Source organism: Stegostoma tigrinum, chromosome 9 (genome assembly GCF_030684315.1).
Source record: "Stegostoma tigrinum isolate sSteTig4 chromosome 9, sSteTig4.hap1, whole genome shotgun sequence".
NCBI classification, from domain to species: Eukaryota; Metazoa; Chordata; class Chondrichthyes; order Orectolobiformes; family Stegostomatidae; genus Stegostoma; species Stegostoma tigrinum.
Window position 1 is genome coordinate 48,146,313 of NC_081362.1, and position 27,164 is coordinate 48,173,476.

Here is a 27,164-nt window from a genome sequence, read left to right on the forward strand (position 1 = left end):
AGGTCCTCTTCTATTTGTGATTTTTGTAAATGATTTGGATGTAGGAGTGGATTAGTAGGTTTGCAGGCAATACGAAGGTGAGTCGAGTTGTGGACAGTGCAGAGGACTGTTGTCTGTTACAAAGGGACATTGATAGATTGCAGTACTGGGCTGAGAAGTGGCAGATGGAGTTTAACCCAGAAAAGTGTGAGGTGATTCATTTTGGAAGGACAAATTTGAAAGCAAAATACAGGGTTAATGGAAAGATTCTTGGCCATGTGGAAGAGCAGTGGGATCTCGGGGTTCATTTCCACAGTTCCTTGAAAGCTGCCGCCCAGGTGGGTAGAGTTGTTAAGAAAGTGTATGGTGTGTTTCATTAAAAGTGGGATTGAGTTCAAGAGCCGTGAAGTTATTCTCCAGCTATACAAAACCCTGGTTTAGCCACATCTGGAGTATTGTGTCCAGTTCTGGTCACCTCATTACAGGAAAGATGTGGAAGCATTGGAAAAGGAGCAGAGGAGATTTGCCAGGATGTTGCCTGGAATGGAGGGAAGGTCTTACGAGGAAAGGTTGAGACGGCTAGGACTTTTCTCTTTAGAAGGACAAAGGATTAGAGGTGACATGATAGAGATGTACACAATGATCAGAGATATAGATAGTGTGGGCAGCTAGAGACTTTTTCCTCGGGTGGAAGTAGCTATTATGAGGGGGCATAGTTTTAAAGCAAGTGGAGGTAGACACAGGGAATACATAAGTGGTAGGTTCTTTACTCAGAGAGTGGCAGGGGTGTGGAATGCATTACCAGAGAGAGAGTGGAGTCAGCCTCATTGAGACATTTAAGTGGTTATTATATAGGCATATGGATGATGTATAAAGTAGATGTGGAGGGTGTAGATAGACCTTAGGTTTAGGGTAAAAGTCAGGCAAAACAACAGTTCTATGTTCTATGTTCTAAACTGCAAGAATCTATAAATGACTTTGCCATTCAATGCCACAGCAAAGAGAGTGGGTGTGATTTCTGTAAAGAAGAAATCGCACAGAGGCCTATCACGTTGGAAATCACTTCTACTCTGATAAAAGCCTTCTATAATGATCTTCTGGGTAAGAAAAAGGGACGTAGCATTGTTGTCTTGTTGGATGATGGACACCAGTATAAAATAATTACAGCAATTCAACATCAATCATAACTTTTGCCACAGACAACACAGTTGCTACAATCGGCGAAGTGTACCAAACCAACAAGATCAGTCCTAGATGAGGATTTTCATATTTTCATACCCACTCAAATGTTGCTCTGTGATTCTTCACATCTGTAAATCACATGGCACCAAAGAACATTGGACACACATGTGTAGAAAGTATGGTATTAAAATAAAAAAACAGACATGGACTGCTTTCTTTGTAACCAAACCATTTTTACTTATGGTCCCTATTATCCACTTTTCTTTCTCCATGGCTCACCATTGTCCATCCCATTGTCTACCTAACTGGTTAGCAGTAACTGTGAACTCGGTGTAATGTTAAAAACTCAGTTGTCCATCATTCAACAAGGTGTAATTTTTCAACAGATTTTCTCGCATAGGAATGGAAATTTTCATTGATTCCAAAATGAGCACAGTCAGTAGGGACGTTAAATCAGCCTTAATAGGTAAAATTTTCAATGACTCAATTTCACATTCGTGCTTGGCATGCAAAAGGAAGCTAATTGTAAAATCTCAGGCAGACTCCTTTTAGATTTCCATCCATTGATAAATAGGAAACTAACAGTGAGCACTATAACTGGGATATCATAAAGTATTGCCCAGGATGTTTCTTCATTGAAGAGAAAGACTGTGGTGTTATTGCCAGAGACCAGTAAAAAAAATAGGTTATTTCTGTAAGAATTAAATCATGACAGATAATATTTGTGTATCAGAAAGAAAGTCTGATTAATTCTTTTTTGTGCTAAGTCAGATAGGTGTCTATGACAGTTGACTAACAAGAAAATCACTACCATGAACAACATTTTAAAGTTTTTAAGATTTTAAAATAAGCAACCTAGTCTGTGCCAGGCCATTGTTTGGGTGGCATTGCACAAGCTGAGAAATGCATTCGGCAACTATAATACTGCATTAGTGCCAATAACTTGCCTGTCAAATTTTCCAAAGTCACTTCTGCCTGAAATCCTAAAATAAACAGCTGTTAAATAAGGCAGAAAAGACAAAGGCTTTAAAAGGGCCATTTTCTATCATTGTTCCTCCAGTTTCACTGATGTTGATATATAACTGGTGTCAATGGTCACTGCACAGGAATGAAAAGGTAAAAGTATGTTATTTAATTGGTTAGTTGTCTTCGGAGATTTTGAAAATGATCCTGTTTCACTCTTGCTGCTGAGAATTACTGCACCATTAATTGTGTACATTTTTCTGAGGTGCTCCTGTTTTACTCCCAGCCTCTCCCAGACATTTAAGGTGGAGACAAGATGGAATTTCTTTTCTCAGAGGGTTGCTGGTCATTGGATTCTGTTCATAGTGGAAGATGAGCCATTAAATATATTCAGGGCAGAGTGAACCAGTTTAATATTCAAGGGAATCATGCGTTAAGGAGTGGAAGGGGTAGGGTGAGGCAGGAAAGTGGATTTAAAGCTCCAATCAGATTAGCCATGATCTTATTGAATTGTGGAACAGGCTTTAAGGGACTCTTTTGTTTTCCGTTTCTTAAGTAGTTTATGTATATTGTTTAATGTGACAAGGAACAGAAAAGATTTTTCAGATTGTTAAGGTTCTAAAAGAGGCATCACAATATACAGATTGAATCCCATTTGATTTAGGAACAAGGATTGGAGAGTTTGCACTTCACTGTAAAAGGCATTACAGAATTTTTTTAAATTTAATCATCAAATATGGGCATAGCTGGCTGGGGCAGCATTAATTGCTTGTCCATAGTTGCCCTTGAGAAGGCGGTGGTGAGCTGCCTTCTTGAATCGTTGCAATCCACATGCTCTAAGTTGACCCATAACACCCTCAGAGAGGGAATTCTAGGATTTTGACGCGGGGCAGTGAAGAAACAGCGATTATATTTCCACATGAGGATGTTGAGTGACTTGATGGGAAACTTGCAGATGGTGGTATTCCCATAAACCTTGTCCTTGTAGGTGGAAGTGGTGCCGGGTTTAGAAGGTGCTGTCTGAGGAATTTCTGTTGTGCATCTTGCAGATAGTACACACTGCTGCTACTGAGCATCAGTTGTGGAAGGAGTGGATGCTTGTGGATGTGGTCCCAATCCCAAAGCGTTTGTCTTGGATGATGTCAAACATCTTGACTGTTGTTAGACCTGCACCCTTCCAGGCAAGTGGGGAATATTCCATCACACTTTTGGCTTACCTAGTACATGGAGGTCGGTTAGGAAGTGTGCTCGGGAGTTAGGAGGTCAGTTTGGAAGTTAGGAGGTGTGTTACTTGCTGAAATATTCCTAGCCTCTAACCTGCCTTGTAGCTGCTGTGTTTATGTGGCAAATTGAGGTGTGTTTCTGGTCAATGGTAACACCTAAGATGTTGTTAGTGGGGTATTCAGTGATGGTAACACCTTTGAGTGTCAAGGGGAAGTGGTTAGATTGTCTCTTATTGGAGATAGTCATTGTCCGGCATTTGTATGGAGCAAATATTACTTGCTACTTGTCAGCCCAAGCCTGAATATTGTCCAGATCTTGTTGCCTTTGAACATGGACTGCTTCAGTATCTAAGGAGTCACAAATGGTGCTAAACATTGTGCAGTCATCAGCGAACATCTTCACTTCTGACCATATGATGAAGGAAAGATCATTGTTTAGGAACTCCTGCGTGCTAGGTATGACTCTAACCAGAGGTGAGTTTGCCCTGATACCCTTTGATTCCAGTTTTGTGGCCTGTTTTACAAACCCAGTGGAGGCCAATAGGTTTTATAATGGCATTCAGTCTACCGGGTCATAACTGAAAGAACTCTACTGCAACTATTCATTCTTTAAGCAGAAACCTTTACCGTTCAAGAGTTAAGCAAAGTAAGAACCACTAATTTAACACTATTTTATAAACACCTAATCTTAAGCCCAAATATCTCAGCAAGACATTTCATGTTCTACTTTTATTTCACTCAAGGGGATCTCCAACATTCTTTCAGCACCTTAGATGGAAAATCCCAAAACAAAAGGATATCTCCCTATGTAGTTAATTTCCATAGTAAAATGGTACAGCTGAGATGTTTTAGATTGAAAATTTGAACCAATTATCTCCAACCCTCCAAACCTTCTCTTTGATCCAAAAAGTGGATGGATACTTTAAAATGTTCCTAATTTTATAAATTGATTTCAAATATTTCTATGATCCGAGGAAATAATATGGCTAATGCAAATGTAAACCTCTAATACGGGTAACAGCAATTTTATCAGACTCACTGGCTCAAGAGAATCACAAAGTCAAGAGAGGACCACGTGTTGATTATCTCTAATACAACTCTAATCCTTTTAAGTAAATAATGGACCACCACTGAGTTGTAGCTATCTTAGAGACATGGAGATATACAACACAGAAATAGACCCTTCGGTCTCACTTGCCCATGCTGATAAAGTATCCTATATAAATCTAGTTCCATTTGCCAGCATTTGACCTATTTCCCTCTAAACCCTTCCTATTCATATACCCATCCAGATACCTTCTAAATGTTGTAATTATACCGGCCACCAGCACTTCCACTGGCACTCATTCCATACATGCAGCACCCTCTGCATGAAAAATTTACCCCTTAGGTCCTTTCTAAAGCTTTTCCCTCTCACCTTAAACCTATGCTGTCCAGTTTCCCAAACCCAGATTTTCCCATTTACCTTATCTTTAACATCCAAATTCCAAATGTTATTTTCCCCAAATAAATGAGTCATGAACCTACATATTCATAACTCTTGCTTAATCCAACCTACATCCCATCTCAATCATATGCACTGCTCCATGAGTATCTGTAAATGACTTGTCACACATAAATGTTATAGAATACTGGTGGACATTCACTGGAAACGTGATTAACTGTGGACAACCAGATGCAACAAGGGAGTGACACATGTTCATATATGCCAATTCACACACTGCCACATGGACTACTGGCAGCAGTATGAAAAAGAGATATAATCTTACCAAGTGGCAGAATTCCCCAGGATCCAATAAGCCATAGACTGCAACCATAAGACCTTGTTTAATCTTTTGATCAGTCTCAGTGCCTAAATCAACAGGAAAATAAAAACTGAAAAAACTGTAGATACTCCAAATCAGAAACAAAAGCAGAAATTGCTGGAAAAGCTCAGCAGGTCCGGCAACATCCTATGAAGAGATGCTGCCAGACCTGCTGAGCTTTTCCAGCAATTTCTGCTTTTGTCAATTGGAAATTACTTCGCATTCCAACAGATCATTTATGACCATCAGTTCTACATTGTGCAAATGAACTCTCACATTCCTAGCAGCTACTGCATTGGATTTATGTGATCAAATGGTCTCACTCTGGTCTCTGATGGTGATGAAGCATCATATTAGATAGCATTTTATATTTAAAATTGCAATTGAATGAGAAAATGAAGATGCATTTAACTAACAGTAAGATTATATATTGGGTGGCACTATGGCTCAGTGTTAGCACTGTTGTTTTATAGTGCTAGGGACCCAGGTTCAATTCTAGCTTTCGGTGACTGTCTCTGTGGAGTTTGCATGTTTGCTGTGTGTCTGTGTGGGTTTCCACTGGGTGCTCCAGTTTTTTTTCCCCAAAGTTCAACAAGTAGGTAAGGATTGGCCATGATAAATTTGGGGTGATAGGATAGAGGTTGAGTTTGGGTAGGATGCTGTTTGGAAGGTTGGTACAGACTTGATGAGCCAATTGGCCTTTTTTCTGCACTGTAGGGATTTGGTGATGTGTTTAGCTGTTAAAATATATCTGTATTTGAAAAGTAGTGTCTGATTTCAAACTGTCTTCTCACATAACTTTCCAACATAACCCCAATTTCAATAGAACAGTCTATGTTCTTTGTTGTTGGACTTTATGTATTTGAATTACCAATTCCAAAAGGAATTCTTCAGTCAAATACAACTAAAGCAATTATCCAACTCTATTTAAGTCAACAGTGTCTCAGACTGTAACCAACTCATTTGGCAATACTGCATCAGGAACCTTGGCACATTATTCATTTTGGAATGGCGAGTGGAAGCTAAACTCTAGATGGATTATTACAGAGAGGAGCAGGAAAACTTGACACTTTGGGTCAGGATCCTTCTTAACAAATCAGAAATTAGCTTTCCTGCTCCTCTGATGCTGCTTGGCCTGCTGTGTTCATCCAGCCTCACACCGTGTTATCTCTATATGGATTATGATGGGTTTAAAGGAACAGCTACCAAAGCAATATTGGACAATAAAATAAATGGAGGATTAATTGGTGCAGTATGTTAGCATAGTACTTATATTTATAAACAAATTAGATTATAAAAAAAATCAACTAAGGTCTTCAAATCATAGAATCCCTACAGTGTAGAAAGAAGTCATTCAATCCATCATGGGTGCGCCAATCCTCCAAACAGCATCCGACCCAAACTCAATCCTCATAATCCTACATTTACAATTGCTAATCCTTGTATGATGCATATCCCTGGACATTACCAGCAATTTACTTTGGCCTGCAGGAGAAAATTAGAGCATCTCGCAGAAATGGGGAGAACATGCAACTCCACACTGAAAGCCATCAAAAGCAGGAATTGAACCCAGGTCTCCAACACTGTGTGGCAACAATGCTAACCACTGAGCCAATGTACTACCCCAATCGAATCATTTGGACCAATTTTAACCCATGTTGCAGTGGAAAAGTAATCAAATGCTAATTTCTCATTCTAGTTTTGAGAGGCCATTGGAATAGTTCAAACTATTCCATTAGGAGGAGTTGTTTTCTGAAGATTTTCAAGGCAGTTACATGGGTCACTGTTGACTATTCCTGTCAATGTGAAGACTAGTGCTAAGTAATACAGATGTCTCAGTTATCAATCACTTGTCACATTTCCTTGCTGATTTTTGTGAAATTTAGATTCACAAAATTTACTCAGGCTATGAGATCTCAAGTCACTGAATTACTTGTGACTGCAACATACCCATGCGATCATCCCATGACTGCTAACTTCATCTATTACCTCCAGCTATGCCTTTTTGGTGAGGTTTACAAGCCTCTTCTTTCCCCTGCCTGGGAAAAGCATCTTACATTGTGCCATGATAATAAAATGTGAGGCTGGATGAACACAGCAGGCCAAGCAGCATCTCAGGAGCACAAAAGCTGAGGTTTCGAGCCGAGACCCTTCATCAGAGAGGGGGATGGGGTGAGGGTTCTGGAATAAATAGGGAGAGAGGGGGAGGCGGACTGAAGATGGAGGGAAAAGAAGATAGGTGGAGAGGAGAGTATAGGTGGGGAGGTAGAGAGGGGATAGGTCAGTCCAGGGAAGACGGACAGGTCAAGGAGGTGGGATGAGGTTAGTAGGTAGAAGTTGGAGGTGCGGCTTGGGGTGGGAGGAAGGGATGGGTGAGAGGAAGAACAGGTTAGGGAGGCGGAGACAAGTTCGACTGGTTTTGGGATGCAGTGGGTGGAGGGGAAGAGCTGGGCTGGTTGTGTGGTGCAGTGGGGGGAGGGGGCGAACTGGGCTGGTTTTAGGATGCAGTGGCGGAAGGAGAGATTTTGAAGCTGGTGAAGTCCACATTGATACCATTGGGCTGCAGGGTTCCCAAGCGGAATATGAGTTGCTGTTCCTGCAACCTTCGGGTGGCATCATTGTGGCACTGCAGGAGGCCCATGATGGACATGTCATTAAAGAATGGGAGGGGGAGTGGAAATGGTTTGCGACTGGGAGGTGCAGTTGTTTATTGCGAACCGAGCGGAGGTGTTCTGCAAAGCAGTCCCCAAGCCTCTGCTTGGTTTCCCCAATGTAGAGGAAGCCACACTGGGTACGATGGATGCAGTATACCACATTGGCAGATGTGCAGGTGAACCTCTGCTTAATATGGAAAGTCATCTTGGGGCCTGGGATAGGGGTGAGGGAGGAGGTGTGGGGGCAAGTGTAGCATTTCCTGCAGTTGCAGGGGAAGGTGCCGGGTGTGGTGGGGTTGGAGGGCAGTGTGGAGCGAACAAGGGAGTCACGGAGAGAGTGGTCTCTCCAGAAAGCAGACAAGGGTGGGGATGGCAAAATGTCTTGGGTGGTGGGGTCGGATTGTAGATTGCGGAAGTGTCGGAGGATGATGCGTTGTATCCGGAGTTTGGTGGAGTGGTGTGTGAGAACGAGGGGGTTCCTCTTTGGGCAGTTGTGGCGGGGGCGGGGTGTGAGGGATGTGTTGTGGGAAATGCGGGAGACGCGGTCAAGGGCGTTCTCGATCACCGTGGGGGGAAAGTTGCGGTCCTTGAAGAACTTGGACATCTGGGATGTGCGGGAGTGGAATGCCTCATCGTGGGAGCAGATGCGGCGGAGGCAGAGGAATTGGGAATAGGGGATGGAATTTTTGCAGGAGGGTGGGTGGGAGGAGGTGTATTCTAGGTAGCTGTGGGAGTCAGTGGGCTTGAAATGGACATCAGTTACAAGCTGGTTGCCTGAGATGGAGACTGAGAGGTCCAGGATGCTGAGGGATGTGCTAGGTTACGTGGAACAGTCCCTCTTCCGCACCTACACAGGCCCCAAACCCCACCTCTTCCTCCGTTACATTGATGACTGTATCGGCGCCGCCTCTTGCTCCCCAGAGGAGCTCGAACAGTTCATCCACTTCACCAACACCTTCCACCCCAACCTTCAGTTCACCTGGGCCATCAATATTGGCCCCTTACATTGTGCCATTTCTGTTTAAAGGCATCATAAACCTGAGTGGCACTCTTCCTGTAACTGCAGCCATTCCTTGAAATCAACCCTTGTGTAACTTTAGCTGCCTCTATTTGCGATGACTTTAAAGTGAGTGCTGCTGTCCATTTAAATATGGCAGCTCTATTTCAGCTGCCAGGATGTCTGCTTACCTATCGCCCCTTCTGATTGGTCTTCACATCTACTGGGTGCAGGTGCTAAAATCCACTTCCACGTTCTGTATGACAGGCCACAAAGTCCAGTTTGGGTCTTGGCACCAGAGCAATCTTACTTCCAAAAAAATTCAGCCTTTTAGTATCTCAGAATTAATAAGGAATTAATATTCCACATATATTGACAATGGGTCTTCTAATGACTGCCTCCCTCACGTCCAATAGCAAGTATAAGGGGCTCATAGATGTTTTTGTCACTAAGATGTGATCACCTTCTAAGCTGCCTCTGCTGTGTTCCTTCCCTCCATTTGTCCAAACAGTGCTCCCGTTGCCTTTACCCACATGTTTCTTGAGTTTCTCTTTTAAGTCCCATTCTGGTTATTGAGCTCATGTTATTCACAAGATCCATCTCCTGTTTCCTTAAGGCAAGTAAAAGTAAAGGAAGAAAAATGGTATTTATTGCAAAAGTAATAGCGTATAAAAGTAGGGAAGTATTGGTGTAACTGCACAACACATTAATGAGACTGCTCCTAAAGTTTTGCATACAGTTTTGGTCCCTTACCTGTGGAGGGATGTAGTTGCACTGGATTGAGTTCAGAGGAGGTTTCCCTCGATTGATTTCAGGCATGACAAGTTTGTCTTATGAAGACAGATTGAGCAGTTTAGGCCAATAAGTTTAGAAGATTGAGAGATCTAATTGAGATGTATAAGATTCTAAAGGGGATTGACAAAGGAGCTACAAAGAGGATATTTCCTCATGTGGGCCAATCCAAAAGAAGAAGTCATACTTTTAGGATAAGGGATGGCTGATTTAAGACAGAGGTGAGAAGGAATAATTTCTCTCAAAGGTTCATGAATCAGTGGAATTTCATTATCCCAGAGCACAGTGGATGCCAAGACATTGAGTAAATTTTAGGAAGAGATGGACAGGTTTTTAATTTGTAAACTGTTATGAAGAGCAGGCAGGAAAGTGGAGTTGAGGCTAAGATGAGTTCAACCCTAATTGCATGAAATGGTGGAGAGGAATCGAATTGCCTACTCCTGCTCTCAGTCCTTACAGGCTTATAGTTATGCTAAATTGATCATGCATTGTTTCCTCCTCTCCTCAGTCTTAGTCAGTCTTGTAAATGGTTCTCTCTATTCATGTGTTATCCCTCACTCATTAAGTCTGTTATTATTGTCCATTTTCTCAAAATGCCAAACCATAATTATCTCACGGTCCTCGCAACCTGGTATCCCTACTCCAATCTCCCCTGCCCCACCAAATATGCTGTCACTTTCCAAAATCTATGTTTGAATCTTTCCAATCAGTTTTCCACTCCATCACAGTACTGAAACAACTTTTATCGAGATCACAAATATCATTGTGCATGACTGTTTCATCATTTAAGTATTACTTGGAGGCTACTTCTTTGCCCAAGGTTTTGGTCATCTGTTGTAAAATTAGCAAGAATAAGAAAGGCTGAATTTTCTTGCTGTTTCACTGGAGGAAATAATGATACATTTAGAAGTGACAGTCTGACAGCATCAAGACATCAAGAAGCTGAAAGATGAGATGGAAAAGTCAACCTGAGTGGCATCAGCATGAATCTGGACAGTGTTATAACCAGCCAGCACCTTGAGGGTGACAAAGTAACAGCAGCCACGGATGAACTGGAAGTTAAGACATCATTGAGGCTGCTTTGATTATAATTGGTGGAGCAAGAGCAATGAGCTCTCTGATTTTTGTGGTTGTATTATCTATTCACAAGGTATGCAAGTCTTTATTTTGTTTTGCACAGCTTTGCACATACAACATCATAAGGAGGATGACTTTGAGCAACCTGTGCAAGAACTTCTGGGTTTTGCATGGCCACAAATGCTTGAGGCTTATAGGAAACATTGGGTCAGATGGAAAACAAGTCAGGTCAGGTTCTGCTCCTTGGGCAACAGAAGAGAGTGTTTGGAGAATGGGTTGATTGTGTCAGAAGTTACAGAAGAGTTGAGAATATTATTTGTGGTCTTGGTTAGAACTGGTTTGATGGAATGGGACGTCTGTGATGATGATGGGGATTTGAATGTCCTGGTACCTGAATCTCAAAGATGTTAGTACTTAGACACAACAAGCAATTGGGATGATAATTAGAATGTCGTAATTTGTCAAGAGTGTTATATATAAAAAAAGTAATTGCCAATACATTCATGGAGCATCAAGTAAGCTAAGGGCCAGAGATTAGGATAATACAACCGGAAGAAAAAAGTTGATATTACTGCTTCTTTTTTTTCAAAAGGATATCCAAAACAGTGAAAACCACAGTAACTTTGGCAGTGCAATAGAAAGAACTTGCCTCTTTATGTTGTACCCTTGTCATTTTCATCATAGCCAAAAGCATTTAGATACTTATGTGACCTTATCGCTTTTTAATGTAGGAAACATGGCAGCCTTTCACAAGACATGTGGCCAAGATTCATCAGCAGCACAGGGGAATGTGATGGGGAGAAGCAGTGAGGATTTGAGGTACAATCACCTGAGCAGGGCCTAAGGAAGTTAATGGCACTGGGGACAGAAGTGTTATGGAGCTAATGTGCAAGGGCTGCATCACTGGCAGTAATGAAGCACAACAAAAATCACATTGGGAAGAAAAACAAAGTTGCTGGAAAAGCTCAGCAGGTCTGGCAGCATCTGTGAAGGAAACAACAGAGTTAACATTTCAGGTCTGGTGACCCTTCTCAGAATCATATTGTGCTGATTACCAAATGTGTGGAAAACAATGTAAAGTGAACAAATATTGTGCACATAGCAGCATTAGGAAAAGGGTAAAAAAAAAACACTCATGGCTTATGGAGGATTAATAACAGTGTACCAGTCCATGAACCAGTGGCTGTAGGAGCAGCATGGGGAGGTGTAGTGGTAATGTCACTAGACCAGTAATCCTAAACTGCAGGTTAACATGTTGGAGACATGAATTTGAATCCCACAATGGCAGATTTTTTTAAAAATTCATTTGTGGGATGTGGGCGTTGCTGGCTGGCCTGCATTTATTGCCTGTCCCTAGATGCCCTTGATGGTAACATTTGAATTCAACTGAAAAAATCTGATGCAAAGATCAATCCAAAAGAAATCAGTGATAACTATGGAATCATTACTGATTGTTGTGAAAACCCATCTGATTCACTAATGTTCTTGAGGGAAGGAAATCTGCCATCCTTACCTGGTCTGGCCTTTCTAAAAGCAGAGCCACGACATTGTGGTTGATACTTAATTGCCCTCTGGACAATTATGAATGGACAATAAGTGCTGGTCTCAGTGATGCCCACACCCAGGAAGGAATTTTTTATAAACCCTGATAAGGGTCTAAAGGTGACAATGACTGTGTTAAGACCTTAATTGGAAAGCATCCAACTATTTTGTCACAGATCAGTACCTCCATTCCAGAGGCTGGAACCACTGAACCCAGCAGCAAACTTAGCATTGCTGAGACTAAGAAAATAGGAGAGGAGAAAATAGGAAGTGCAATGACAGCGGGATTGGAATCTCGAGGCTAAGGAAGCCACAGCTGTCAATGGGTAGGCAGTACAAGAGGAGAGGTGCCAGTCTTGTCTTCACTGCAGAACAGGCTACAGAGAAAGGCATGTGTACAGAAGGCGTTATAGCTACCTTCAGGCATGTGAACAACAGTGTAGTCTTTGTATGACGAGAGAAGCTTTTTGTTGCCATGGTGATGACTGCTGCAGCAATCTCCATCCAAGTCACCTTGGTGATTCAGGATGGCCTGTGTGGCGAGCCCTGGGATACACCACTTTTCTTCTTTTGCAGGTGTCCTGCATGAGAAAATCTAAAATATGTGGCTTTTTTTGTGTGTCTAAAATCATGGGAATGAATACTAGCTATGAAGAGAGATTGAGTAGAATAGGATTATTTTCATTAGAAAGTCAGAGATTGAGGGGGGACCTGATTGAGGTCTACAAAATCATGAGGGGTATAGACAGGGTGGATAGCAAGAAGCTTTTTCCCAAAGTGGGGGGGCTCAATTACTAGGGGTCATGAGTTCAAAGTGAGAAGAGGAAAGTTTAAGGGAGATATACGTGGAAAGTTCTTTACACAGAGGGTGGTGGGTGCCTGGAACGCGTTGCCAGCGGAGGTGGTAGACGCAGACACGTTAGCATCTTTTAAGATATATTTGGACAGGTACATGGATGGGCAGGGAGCAAATGGACACAGACCCTTAGAAAATAGATGACAGGTTAGACAGAGGATCTCGTTTGGCGCAGGCTTGGAGGGCCGAAGGGCCAGTTCTTGTGCTAAAAAAAAGAAAAAAAAATGTAAGTGAGGAGTTCAGGTCCATTTATAGTCCTGGGTTGCAGACCTTGAATTGCTATCTCAGTGCCTTTTCAATATTATGACTGAAAGTTTCCTGTGGACTTCAGAAATTCCTGCCTGCTTGCCAGGCATTTTACCTATGTACAAATATGTAATAAGCTTTTATGAACCTAATGGCATGAGAAACCCATCTTGCTCTCTGATGGAAATCCCTCCTGCTTTTTGATCTGCCTCTATACAGAGCCTCAAAATAAAAATTCTACACAATGCATTTTATTAAAAGTAAACATATGATCCCTAAGTTATGTGACATTGTTCACTGTTCAGAATATTTTATTATATTATTGATGGGATGTCAGGATTGCTGACAAGGCCAGCATATATTCCATATTCTGAATTAAGAACTGGGCTATAAGCCATCTTCTTCAACTGTTATAGATCTTGTGATGTAGGTACAGCCACAATGCTGTAGGGTGGGAATTCCAAGATTGGAACCTAGCAACAACGAAGAAGTGTCAATGTATTTCCAAGACAGAATGGTGTGTTATTTGAACAAGGAGCTTGCAGATGGTGGTGCTCCTAAGTGTTTATGTACTTGTTCCTTTTGATGATAGTTCTTGCAGGGTTTGAAGGTGATTTTATTATGCTGCATGGCATTTTGTAAATTGTATGCACAGTTGATACTGTAGAGGATGGTGATGGAGGGGTTGAATGTTTTAGGTCGTGCATTAAGCAGACTGCATTTTTAGTCTGGATTGAGATTCTTGAGTGCTGTTGGAACAGCATTCATCCAGGCAAGTAGGGAGCAATCCATTGCATTCATCATTTCCGTCCTTTGCATGGTTCGAAGAATTGTGAAATCAAGAGGTGAGCTACTCCCCACAGAATTCCCAGTCTCTGAACTGCTTTTGCAGCCACAGGATTTACTTGGTTGATCCAGCTACGTGTGATAATTCCAACTCAGTTGATATCAGAGGATTCAATGATGGGAGTGGCTGTTAAAAAAGTTAAATTACACTTGATGGATTTTGCAGTCAGCAGTTAAGGAACGGCATATTCAGATTTTGCAAGCTTGAGTAGCAGCTTGTTGCCAGCAGGTGGCTAATTCAACGCCACATCCTCTGCAGGACATATGTAGCATAGATAAATTGGACAAAGAGCAGAATTGGTCTTCAACATATTGGACTGATAAATCCTCAATTAAAACACTCAAAGGAAAAATTGGGGGTGTGATTCATTACAAAATCATACATAGCAACATAAAAACATAGAAAACAGACACAGAAGTAGATCATTCAGCTCTTCAAGCCTGTTCCAATATTCAACATGATCATGGCTGATCATCCAACTCAGTATCCTGTTCCCACTTCAGGTATAATTAGCAATCAAGTAATATGTAACAAACCTGTTGACCGTTCATCAAGATTGAGCCTATATTCTGCTGAAGACTTTTTGCGGGCATCCTTCCCACATGTTATCAGCGGCTTAGCCGAGTACCAGCAGATGTGTTGCTGGAAGGGAAACCACACAAAGCTTCTCAGTCTCATCATTACAATACAACCCACTTCAGTACTTTGCACTGTTCATCTGTGCTCATAATGAATGATTTTTCAATTCTGTAGTCCAGTGCTTTTTGATTTAGTACATTGTTATATTACACAATTTACATAATTATTCCAGAATTTATTTGAATGAGGTAAAATACCTTTGATATACAGAATCAGCCTGAATTGATTTTAGACAATCATTGGGAGGTATTCCCAAAAAGACAGTCCGGGATATCAGCAACAACTTAAATTAATTTTAATAGTTCTGAGGTTATAAACCAAATGGAAAATATTTTAGCTTCATCTTATTAATATTTTGAGTATTAGCAGGGAGCTGATTGCTTTGTCAGTTCCTTTTGATCATTAAAATGTAACCACTGCTTGGCTGCACATTCCTGACGGCATGAAATGAAATCTGTGTCTTACCTCACTCCATATAGGCAATGGTTTTGACGAGAATGATGATGTCCTTATTATTTCAAGCAAATGATTGTTTGGGCTGGATCCTAAATTGTGTAGAGTGATGCATTTATAATCAAAGAAGTTTCTTTTACCCACATAGCATTGCTTGATTATAATTAAGGACAGTGGATGAAGAACACTATGGTATTCAAAAGTTGTGTTATGGATCTAGTAATCCAGAAGAGTGGACTAATAAACCAAAGACATGAGTTTAAAATTCACAATGGCAACTGAGCAATTTAAATTCAGATAATTAAATAAATCTTGAATTTTAATGTTAATATCAGAAATGTGGACTGTAAACCAACAGAATTCCATAAAAATCCATCAGTTTCACTGATGTTCTTTACAGTAGGACCTTCCTGTTTTTGCCTGTTCTGGTCTTTATGTGATTCTAAACGTACGGCAATAAAGTTGACTCTTAATTGCTCTTTGATTGGTATGAGAAATCTTCTCAGTCGAATGCAGGAAATTAGTTTTAAGCAAAAAATGGCAATATAAGCTTTTAGATTTATGTCATAGTCCATTAGGACATCAAACCCTGGAATCAGGACGTGAACCTGGAGCTTCTGGCTCAGAGGCAGTGATGCTACCACGACACAATAAGAATTCCCCAAATTGACTGACAGAGCATAACTGAATCAATCTGAAGATTAAATTATAAATCCAAATGCAATTATACATTGTGTCCTTTATATTTCCAACTCAATTAGGAAAATTAATTAACCTTAGCAGTGAAAAAAGTAAAGCACATTTAATCCAAGGGTATTACAATTTAGAAGTCTTGTTCACCTCTGAATTGTGTCCTGGGGCAGACATTTTACTGGCTAGTGGGTTGGCAGATTGGATTCTGGATGGAGCATTTGGATAAAACCCCTGAAAACAGCATGTGTTGGAAACCAAACATAGTCCCGCTCACTTACAGCTTTTATCAGCATCACACAGGGACCCCACTGAGGTGTTGAGTCCATAATTTAAATTTTCAGAGGCAACATTCTGGTTGAATGTTGACCCAACATTCTGGTTCTCACCTACAGTCTCACTACTAATGGAAATGGGAGCAATTTCTGCAGCTTTACCTTGGGCCTCTGATGAACAAGCCACAATACCAACCATAAAAACATTAGCTGAAGCAACAACAGAAGAACAGCTGTCCTTTCCTCAGCCACATGCTGCACCATATGACAGACATGATGAATGGAAAGCTCCAACTCAAAGGAGGCAGATCCTGAAAACAGAAAGTTTAATATTTGACCTTGTATACAATTTAGAGCAGGGGTAACTTAGGAGACTCCTGGTGTCAGGACAGTTCACAGCCAACATCTGCAGCATCTAGGAACAATTCCACTTTCCTAGTGGACCAAGTGGTCCAGATTGTCAATGGCCATCAAAGTCATTATAAATCAAAATGTCTTTACTTCCAGTTCCTTCCAAAGATCTGCTAGTGACATCTGCAGGATTTCATGACTTATTGCACACAAGTAAATCTCCGAGTTGATTGATGGCACATCTGCAAAAGGTCACTTAGAAATGCCTTGACAATTATGGGACCAATCAGAGCAAGAGGGATAACAAAGTGTGGAGCTGGATGAACACAGCAGGCCAAGCAACATCTCAGGAGCACAAAAGCTGACGTTTCGGGCCTAGATCCAAGCTCTCTAGGCCCAAAACGTCAGGTTTTGTGCTCTTGAGATGCTGCTTGGCCTGCTGTGTTCATCTAGCTTCACACTTTGTTATCTTGGATTTTCCAGCATCTGCAGTTCCCATTATCTCTGAGCAAGAGGGATTTTCCTTCGACTGCTGTAATTGGATTTTCACAGGCAGAAGAAATCACAGACTGAGCAGGATGTAATGGAGCCTGCTACAGCAGACCAAATGACAGGTGAGCCTGCACAGTCATGGGGTAGGCTGAGTGGCTCAACCACCCCAGGAGGAAGGCTGCCACCATTAACTCAGTGGTAATATGCTGATGGAGTATCCTCCATGTTGGCTAATTAGGCTTATTATTAGACTACATAAAGCCCAATTGGATTAATGGTGGTTCGGGGATTTTCCTAAACTTTCATGGATTTCCCATACCTGCTGCAGGCCACTCATCAAACACAGTTAGATTTTCTAGTATTCTTCCACTGGGCTCTCTCTTTCAAAGGCACTTAAGTGTTCAATTGATGGACCCAACGTTAGTGGGTAGGAAAGCCTCTGAGAGCCATCATTGACCCTTGTATCCAATTTACACCCTGTCTCTCCAGTGCGTTCCTCCTCTCTTCACTTACATCTCTTCATATCTCATGATGATCTCTGGTGAAGACCTTTCTGTGTTGCTGACAGTAGCCTCCACTCCCAGTGGTGATGCATGGTTTGTATAGTTGCCTGCCTCAGATTGGCTGACAGCTCTTGGCAGAGAAGATTTCTGCCCTTTGGATCCTAACCCTGGTAGTCCACTGATTTGATTTGATTTGAAATGCCTAATGGAGTGTAGTGGGACTGTGCCATTGAGACTGTTTGCAACTGAACTGTGCTGCGTGCAGTTTGTTTAACAATCTAAAAAGCTAGAGATGTAGAAAGGGCTTTAAACTATAAAAAAAAAGAGGTGTGGGGTCAAGCTCAGGTACATGGGATAACTCATAGGCTAGAGTTGAGGCAGGAGAGCAAAACAATAATGTGAGAAATGAAGGTCAGAGAATGGATGGAGGGTCAGGGAGAATTAAACTAAGAATACGCCTACGGTCATGTTGGAAAGATAACAAAAATAACTAATCTAAAGAAGGTTTTTCTGAAGAAGGGTCTAGGTCTGAAACGTCAGTTTTCCTGCTTTTATGATGCTGCTTGGCCTGCTGTATTCATCCAGCTCTGCACTTGTTATCTCAGATTCTCCAGCATCTGCAGTTCATACTATCTCTGACTAATCTGAAGGCCTTGTATCTGAATGTGCCGCAGTATTAGGAAAACATCTTAAATTAGTTGATAGTGCACATTGAGATAGGTAAATAAGATCTGTTAGCCATTAAATACATCTCTATTGATCTATCCACTGATCTAATATCCCGGTCCATTTCAAGTAACTCAGCTTTCATGATTACATGTTTAAAATACTAATCTTAGACCCATTCTTCTCCCCTTCAATCTGAACGTAAAATGAACCATATTTTAGTCACTGCTGCCTTGGGAATCCTACTCTCTAAGGACGTGCTGCATGATGACAAGAATTGTGTCCTGAATATTGAGGGCTACATGACATTCAAGGAGAATAAAAATTGAGGTAAAAGTAGAGGGTTAGAGCCATTAATGAAGGTGCTTTAGTTAGAGATTTACACAATAGTTCTAGATGACATAAGTTTAGGAGATCAGATTGTAGAATTAGTTTGGATGCAGATAAGATATAGTAGGGTAAAAAAATTGTTATGGGAGGGACAGGCTCTCTAACAATAGCCACAATGTTGGACAAAAGAAACAGAAGAAGTATTGAGTTCTTGTGATAAAGCTGTAAAAATAATTATGGGTGATTTCAAACTACATATAAGCTCGAAAAATCAGATTGGCAATGATCGCCTGGATGAGGAATTTATGGAATGAAGTTGATATAATTTCTTTGAATAGCATATTCTGGCACTAACAAGAGAGCAGGTTATACTACTCTTGATGCTATGTAGTGTGACAAGATTAATTAATGACCTCAGAATATAGAATCCCCTGGATAGCAGTGACTAAAATATGATTGAATTTTACATTCAGATTGAAGGGGAGAAGAATAGATCTAAGATTAGTATTTTAAACATGAAATCTGAGTAATCTGAAGTGAACTGGGATACTAACAAGTGAGATACATTTAAGGGGATATTTCAGAAAATGCAGATTAACTGTATTCCTACAATAACATAAAGAAGTTAAGGAAAGCATCAAACATAAGGGAAAAGCATATGATTTCACAAAAATGAGTGACAGGTCAAATGATTTGCCAGAATATAAAGAACGGCAGAGAATGACTAAAAGATTAATCAGAAAATTAGAATAGTACAGAAGACTATCCAGAAATGTAAAAAATGGGTAGCAAGAGCTTCTACAGGTATTTAAAAAAGAAAAAGGGTAAATAAAATGAGCACTAGTTCTCTGGACAATGAAAATGTGGAGTTCACAACAGATGATGTGGAAACGACACATGAAATTAACAAATACTTTGTTTCTGATTTCATTATAGAGAATACAGAAAACATATCAGTAAAAGCTATAAACTGGGAACTTTGTGAAAGCGCAATCACTAGGAATGTGGTACTGAGCAAACTAATGGATCTACAGGCTGACAAGTCCCCAGGTCCTGATGGACTTCATCGCAGAGTTTTAAAAGAAGTGGCTTATTAGGTAGTAATATATTGATGTTAACTTTCCAAAATTTTCTCAGTTCAGGAAACGTTCTAGCAGACTGAAAAGTAGGAAATATCATACCTCTATGCCAGAAGTGAAACATGCAGTGAACAGGTAACTCCTGGTACCCAAGGTAAATGGCTGAAACTAAATGATAGAACCTCCTGCTGTGAATTGGCACAGGCATTCTTCCATAGGGGTCTACAGCCCCTTTGTGACATTATAAGTTTCCAATGGATCAGCCAAAAATACATTGTACTCTACCTGAACACTGTTGCTTTAACTTTCCGAATAGTAATTTGTCCTCTTTAGGTGCTGTTGCTGACAAACTCCAACAGTGCACCTGATTACTCTGTGTCTTATTCTGTTCAACATGTTCTTGAATTAGCCATTCTTACAAAGTGGTCACAGAACAGCTCCACATTCAGACTAAGGTAGCTCTTTGTGTTCATGAATGCACCATCATTGCTGTGTAATATGCACATAGCCAACTATGTCTTGTACTGTGTGGAACATGACATGAGTGGAAAATGGAATCCTAATGTCAATTGTTTTCCAAAGGGAAGCAGTTAATTTTACTGGTCCTGGCAAAAGTACATCCCTGATTTGTGTCATACAATTGGGGACTGAACTTTGAAAAACGTGACAGAGGTTTCCAAAAGTTGCCTGCAAAAACCTTTCTCTAAAAATGTTTAATGCAATTGTAACTTGCAAAAACAGTCACAGAACAATCCCTCAAAGTAAATTTCAAGTCTGCCTGCAAAAGTATGCATAACTCTGTTATGGTTTCCCTCAAGAATGTTATGGGTTCATTTCCATTTTGGATACCGTCAGAAAGCTAATAGCTACAGATCAGTAAATGCAATGGAAAGGAAAAGTGAGTGATATGTATGACAAATATACAGCTGATCTGCAGTCACCTACTTTCTTGCCCTGTCCAAGGTGAAAGTTATCCTTTTCGTCTTCCCTTCTAACTTGTTTTCAGACATATCCACGTACAAGATCCTGGCATGGACACTATGTGTGGCATTGAAAAGCAGGATCTAAAAGAGCTTTTGAAATATATTGGTAACTGTGTGCAAGGTCTTCAGTGATAAGAACTTGCAAATTAAATGTTATGCTTATATGGATAACTGCAGACTTTCATAAATTCAGCGCATTAAAATTGCCGTAGAAACCAACACAAATGTCAGATGCATTACAATTTCAAAAGATGTCAGACTTCAAGAAGTTTGTTTATCAATAGTAACGAAGCAATGAAATAGTTATACAGACAGCTTCACCAGAAAGAACTTTGCACTTTACAGTGAGAGATAGAACTGAAATTGAGAAGCCGTTCTTGCATTGTCAGTTTGCTAAATATATGCCATTTGACCTCAACAGAAAGCCACGTGACAGGCAAAAGAAAGATAAAAACCCAGTTCAATTAGGAGAGAAAAAAAATCTAGAAAATCACTTTCTAACTTCCTGAGGTGGTAGAAACTAGTTCAAAAGACGATTCCAGTTGTATTTATGTAAATAGACACTTCGCAGACAAAATGCTATTCAGGTATTCTGCTCACTATAAAGGCAGTTTGCAGGTAGCAAACAGGGGTCCCGTTTTTGAGTCCATTTGTAAGTCGATCTATTTGCAAGTCAAAACACAATACAGAACAATATAAAATGGCCATTCATAAGCATGAAGAAGTGTTCGCATATCAGATCTTTAAAATTAATATACAAGAGTTAAGTACAAGAGTTCTTAAGTCAGTCATTCGTAAATCACGGACTGCTTGTGTATGTGCTTGCCTTCATTTGCATGAAAACTGGAATTCAAGGAGCTCAGTACATAACTGTGCACATAAACTGCTATTGGGTCACGCTGATATGAGTAACTCCATAGTTTCAGTGGTCTTAAATGTGTAAAACAAACGTTGAAGTTTGCATTGTTGCAACTTATTAATCTTTTAAAAATTGCACTGCTGGTGGATATATGTGTGGTTCCCATACTTTTTCATTGCGTGATAAAATTGAGGTGGCAATTACAAGCTGCTGGTGGATGAGATTCTCTCCTGAGACCATAATTTTTATAAAATCAGTTATTACAAGCTTTGATGAAATTAATTAAAGGCCATAGCTTAATTTTAAACTTGAATGTGTTATATTGTTTACATTCTATTGCACCTTTTGTGGTTCAGCCATTTTTTGGTTTTTCAGAAATAAGTTTTGCTGAGATGGTGCAACGTGTCTAGAATGTCAGGACAATCATTCGTGAGGGTGAAGTACAATGACAAAACTAGCCTTGAATGAAATTCAGGAAAAGAAAGGCTATTCACACACACACAAACACCACGTCTGTTGTTGATCTGTACTCAGTCAACTGCTTCCATGGCTGAGGAGATGGCACAAACTGTAGTATGTTCGATTAAAACAGCAAGTGTGAAGCCTTTTGATAATGTATAAACAAATAAAAAGTCCTGCAGAATACATTTAAAATATTTTTGCTATTTGACTATTAGAAAGAATATTAAACATGGACTGGTTTTGGAGAGTCAGTGGAATTTTTAATGCTTAAAACTCAGTTTAAGGTGCAATAATTAAAAAAATCATGACCACAGTTGACATTTATTTATTTTATTTCTATTTTCTGGTTTACATACTTCAATTGCACAACTACTTTTAAAACATATTTTATAACAAATATTCTCAAATGTTTTCTGAAAACAGCACTGTACCCCCATCCACGTTTTATTTTCAATTTGATAAATGAGAACTATTTAACAGAGAAATTGAAAGAAAATTTGTCGTCAATTCACTGTTCTTTAGGGAAGTACCATTTTGTACAATAGTGCAATCTTTTTCATATCACTTCTTTTCAGCAATAATTTTGCTTGTTTTGATAATAAAGAGAAAAACTTTCTAATAAGCAGAAATTGTGCAAGTAGAGGCATTGGATTGAATATAGATAATGCCAGCATAATTTCAACTAGCTGCTCTGGCTGTGAGTTGGGAGCAATGTAAGATCATGCTATTAGTATCTGGTGGTGAAATTACTGAATTCCAATTTGGAGATCTCCTTCTCATTTGAAAAATGTGCTTTGTCAATTCGAGAGCTTGGGCTTCCAACTTTGCTCAACCAATTCTTCCTGTGGAGAAAAGCAAAGGGAAATTATCCCATTATTTAAGTGAATTCCCTCCAATTCCCTTATTCATACATCTCTGTACCATTCTGTAGACATTGATGTGAGTAGGTTTCAGTCTCCAGGGCTGTACAAATGTTGATGTAACCAAATGCTGGCAAGTCATAATAGCAGTTGGGTTGACTTGATCATACTTTCCTTCTCTTTGCATCTCTCTCTTAATGGCCTAGGTTCACGAGGTCAATTCCCAGAATGGCGAGACTATCATATGTTGAAACATGGAGCGACTGGGCTTGTATACAGTTGAATTTAGAAGGATGAGAGGGGATCTGATTGAGGCAAAGAAACAAAGAAACCTACAGCACAGGAACGGGCCCTTCGGCCCTCCAAGCCTGTGCCGATCAAGATCCTCTGTCTAACCTGTCATCTATTTTCTAAAGGTCTGTGTCCATTTGCTCCCTGCCCATCCATGTACCTGTCCAAATATATCTTAAAAGATGCTAACGTGTCTGCGTCTACCATCTCTGCTGGCAACACATTCCAGGCACCCACCACCCTCTGTGTAAAGAACTTTACACGCATATCTCCCTTAAACTTTCCTCCTCTCACTTTGAACTCATGACCGCTCGTAACTGAGTCCCCCACTTTGGGAAAAAGCTTTTTGCTATCCACCCTGTCTATACCCCTCATGATTTTGTAGACCTCAATTAGGTCCCCCCTCAATCTCGGCCTTTCTAATGAAAATAAACCTAATCTATTCAACCTCTCTTCATAGCTAGCACCCTCCATACCAGGCAACATCCTGGTGAACCTCCTCTGCACCCTCTCCAAAGCATCCACATCCTTTTGGTAATGTGGCGACCAGAACTGTACACAGTACTCCAAATGTGGCCGAACCAAAGTCCTATATAACTGGATGTGAGTTTGCTCGCTGAGCTGGAAGGTTAGTTTTCAGACGTTTCGTCACCATTCTAGGTAACATCATCATTGAGCCTTCGACGAAGCGCTGGTGTTATGTCCCGCTTTCTATTTATCTGGTTAGGATCCTACACAACTGCAACATGACCTGCCAACTCTTGTACTCGATACCCCGCCCAATGAAGGAAAGCATGCCATATGCCTTCTTGACCACCCTATTGACCTGCGTTGTCACCTTCAGGGAACAATGGACCTGAACACCCAGATCTCTCTGTTCATCAATTTTCCCGAGGACTTTTCCATTTACTGTATAGTTGGCCCTTGAATTTGATCTTCCAAAATGCATTACCTCGCATTCGGCCAGATTGAACTCCTTTTGCCATTTATCTGCCCAACTCTCCAGACTATCTATATTCTGCTGTAATTTCTGACAGTCCCCTTCACTATCAGCTACTCCACCAATCTGAGTGTCATCAGCAAACTTGCTGATCAGACCACCTATACCTTCCTACAGATCATTTACATATATCACAAACAACAGTGGTCCCAGCACAGATCCCTGTGGAACACCACTGGTTACAGGTCTCCAATTTGAGAAACTCCCTTCTACTACTACCCTCTGTCTCCTGTTGCCTAGCCAGTTTTTTATCCATCTAGCTAGCATACCCTGGACCCCATGTGACTTCACATTCTCCATCAGCCTGCCATGGGGAACCTTATCCAACGCCTTACTGAAGTCCATGTATGTGACATCTACAGCCTTTCCCTCATCAATCAACTTTGTCACATCCTCAAAGAATTCTATTAAGTTGGTAAGGCATGACCTTCCCTGTACAAAACCATGTTGCCTATCACTGATAAGCCCATTTTCTTCCAAATGGGAATAGATCCTATTCCTTGGTATCTTCTCCAGTAGCTTCCCTACCACTGACGTCAGGCTCATCGGTCGATAATTACCTGGATTATCCTTGCTGCACTTTTTAAACAAGGGGACAACATTAGCAAGTCTCCAGTCCTCCGGGACCTCACCCGTGTCTAAGGACACTGCAAAGATATCTGTTAGGGACCCGGCTATTTCCTCTCTCGCTTCCCTCAGTAACCCGGGATAGATCCCATCCGGACCTGGGGACTTGTCCACCTTAATGTCTTTTACGATACCTAACACTTCCTCCTTCCTTATGTCAACCTGACCTAGACTAAGCAAACATCTATCCCTAACCTCAACATCTGTCATGTCCCTCTCCTTGGTGAATACCGATGCAAAGTACTCGTTAAGAATGTCACCCATTTTCTCTGACTAAGCGCATAACTTTCCTTCTTTGTCCTTAAGTGGGCCAATCCTTTCTCTAGCTACCCTCTTGCTCTTTATATATGAATAAAAGGGTTTGGGATTTTCCCTAACCATTTTTGCCAGCAATGTGTCATGTCCTCTCTTAGCCCTCTTAATCCTTTTTTTCAGATTCGCTCCACATTCCCGATATTCTTGCAAAGCTTCGTCTGTCTTCAGTCTCCTAGACCTCATGTATGCTTCCTTTTTTCTCTTGGCTAGTCTCACAATTTCACCTGTCATCCATGGCTCCCTAATCTTGCCTTTTCTATTCCTCATTTTCACAGGAACATGTCTCTCCTGCACGCTAATCAACCTCTCCTTAAAAGCCTCCCACATATCAAATGTGGATTTACCTTCAAACCATTTCTCCCAATCTACATTCCTCAGATCCTGCCGAATCTAGGTATAGTTGGCCTTCCCCCAGTTTAGTACTCTTCCTTTAGGACCACTCGTATCCTTGTCCATGAGTATTGTAAAACTTACGGAATTGTGGTCGCTACTTCCAAAGTAGTCCCCTACTGTAATATCAACCACCTGGCTGGGTTCATTCCCCAGCACCAGATCCAGTATGGCCACTTCCCGAGTTGGACTACATACATACTGCTCTAGAAAACTCTCCTGGACACACCTTACAAATTCTGCTCTGTCTTGACCCCTAACTCTGAGTGAATCCCAGTCAATGTAGGGAAAATTAAAATCTTCCATCACCACCACCCTGTTTCTCCTACACCTTTCCATTATCTGTTTACATATTTGTACCTCTATCTCATGCTCGCTGTTGGGAGGCCTGTAGTACAGCCCCAGCATTGTTACTGAATCCTTCCTATTTCTGAGGCGTATCAGATTATTAAGGGATTGGACACTCTGGAGGCAGGAAGCATGTTTCCGCTGATGGGTGAGTCCAGAACCAGAGGACACAGTTTAAAAATAAGGGGTAGGCCATTTAGAACAGAGTTGAGAAAAAACTTCTTCACCCAGAGAGTGGTGGATATATGGAATGCTCTGCCCCAGAAGGCAGTGGAGGCCAACTCTCTGGATACTTTCAAGAAAGAGATAGATAGATCTCTTAAAGATAGTGGAATCAACGGTTATGGGGATAAGGCAGGAATAGGATACTGATTGTGGATGATCGGCCATGATCATAATGAATGGTGGTGCTGGCTCGAAGGGCCGAATGGCCTACTCCAGCACCTATTGTCTATTGATTTAGAGCTGTACAACATGGAGACAGAACCTTCTGTCCAACTCATCCATGCTGACCAGATATCCTAAATAAATCTCGTCCCATTGCCAGCAATTTGTGCATATTCCTCTAAACCCGTTCTATTCATGTACCCATCCAGATGCCTTTTAAATATTGTAATTGTATCGGCCTCCACCACTACCTCTGGCAGCTCATTCCATATGTGCACCACCCTCTGTATAAAAAAGTTGTTCTTTAAATCCCTCTCAAATCTTTCCCCTCCCACCTTAAACGTAGGCTCTGTAGTTCTGGACTACCCCACCCTCGGGAAAAGATCTTAACTATTCACACTATCTATGCCCCACATGATTTTCTAAACCTCGATAAGGTCAACCCTTGGCCTCCTACACTCCACAGAAAAAATGCCCCAGCATATTCAGCCTCACCCTATAGCTGAAACCCTCCAACCCTGGCAACATTATTGTAAATCCTTTCTGAACCCTTTCATGTTTCACAACATCCTTCCTATGGCAGAGAGACAAGAACTGAATGTAGTATTCCAAAAGTGGCTGAACCAATGTCCTGTACAGCCGTAACATGACCTCCCAGCTCCTATACTAAAATGCACTGACCAATAAAGGCAAGCATACCAATTGCTTTCTTCACAATCCTGTCTACTTGAAACTCGACTTTCAAGGAGCAATGAACCTGCACTCCAAGGTCTCTTTGTTCAGCAACACTCCTCAGGACCTAACTGTTAAATGTGGAAGTCCTGCCCTGATATGCCTTGCCAAAAATGCAATACATCACATTTGTCTAAATTAAACTCCATCTGCCACTCTTCGGCACATTGACCCATTTAATCAAGATCTTGTTGAACTCTGAGGTAATCTTCTTCGCTGTCCATGACATCACCAATTTTGATGTCATCTGCAAATTTACTAACTATATC

At 40.9% G+C, this 27,164-nt stretch overlaps 1 protein-coding gene across 6 annotated transcripts in view; it reads right to left on the bottom strand.

The window, feature by feature from the left end:
• Positions 1-27,164, bottom strand: part of LOC125455049 (acylphosphatase-2-like) — a 246,219-nt gene that overhangs the window by 87,154 nt on the left and 131,901 nt on the right. For 2 of the 6 annotated variants that reach the window (XM_048536557.2, XM_048536556.2), the window contains one exon: positions 22,295-22,787. The exons of the other annotated variants lie outside the window; for them this stretch is intronic. In XM_048536557.2, coding sequence (XP_048392514.1) covers positions 22,673-22,787 — 115 coding nt within the window. In that variant the 3' untranslated portion in view covers positions 22,295-22,672. Of the gene's footprint in view, positions 1-22,294; positions 22,788-27,164 lie in introns of those variants that run through there. 6 annotated transcript variants of the gene reach the window in all.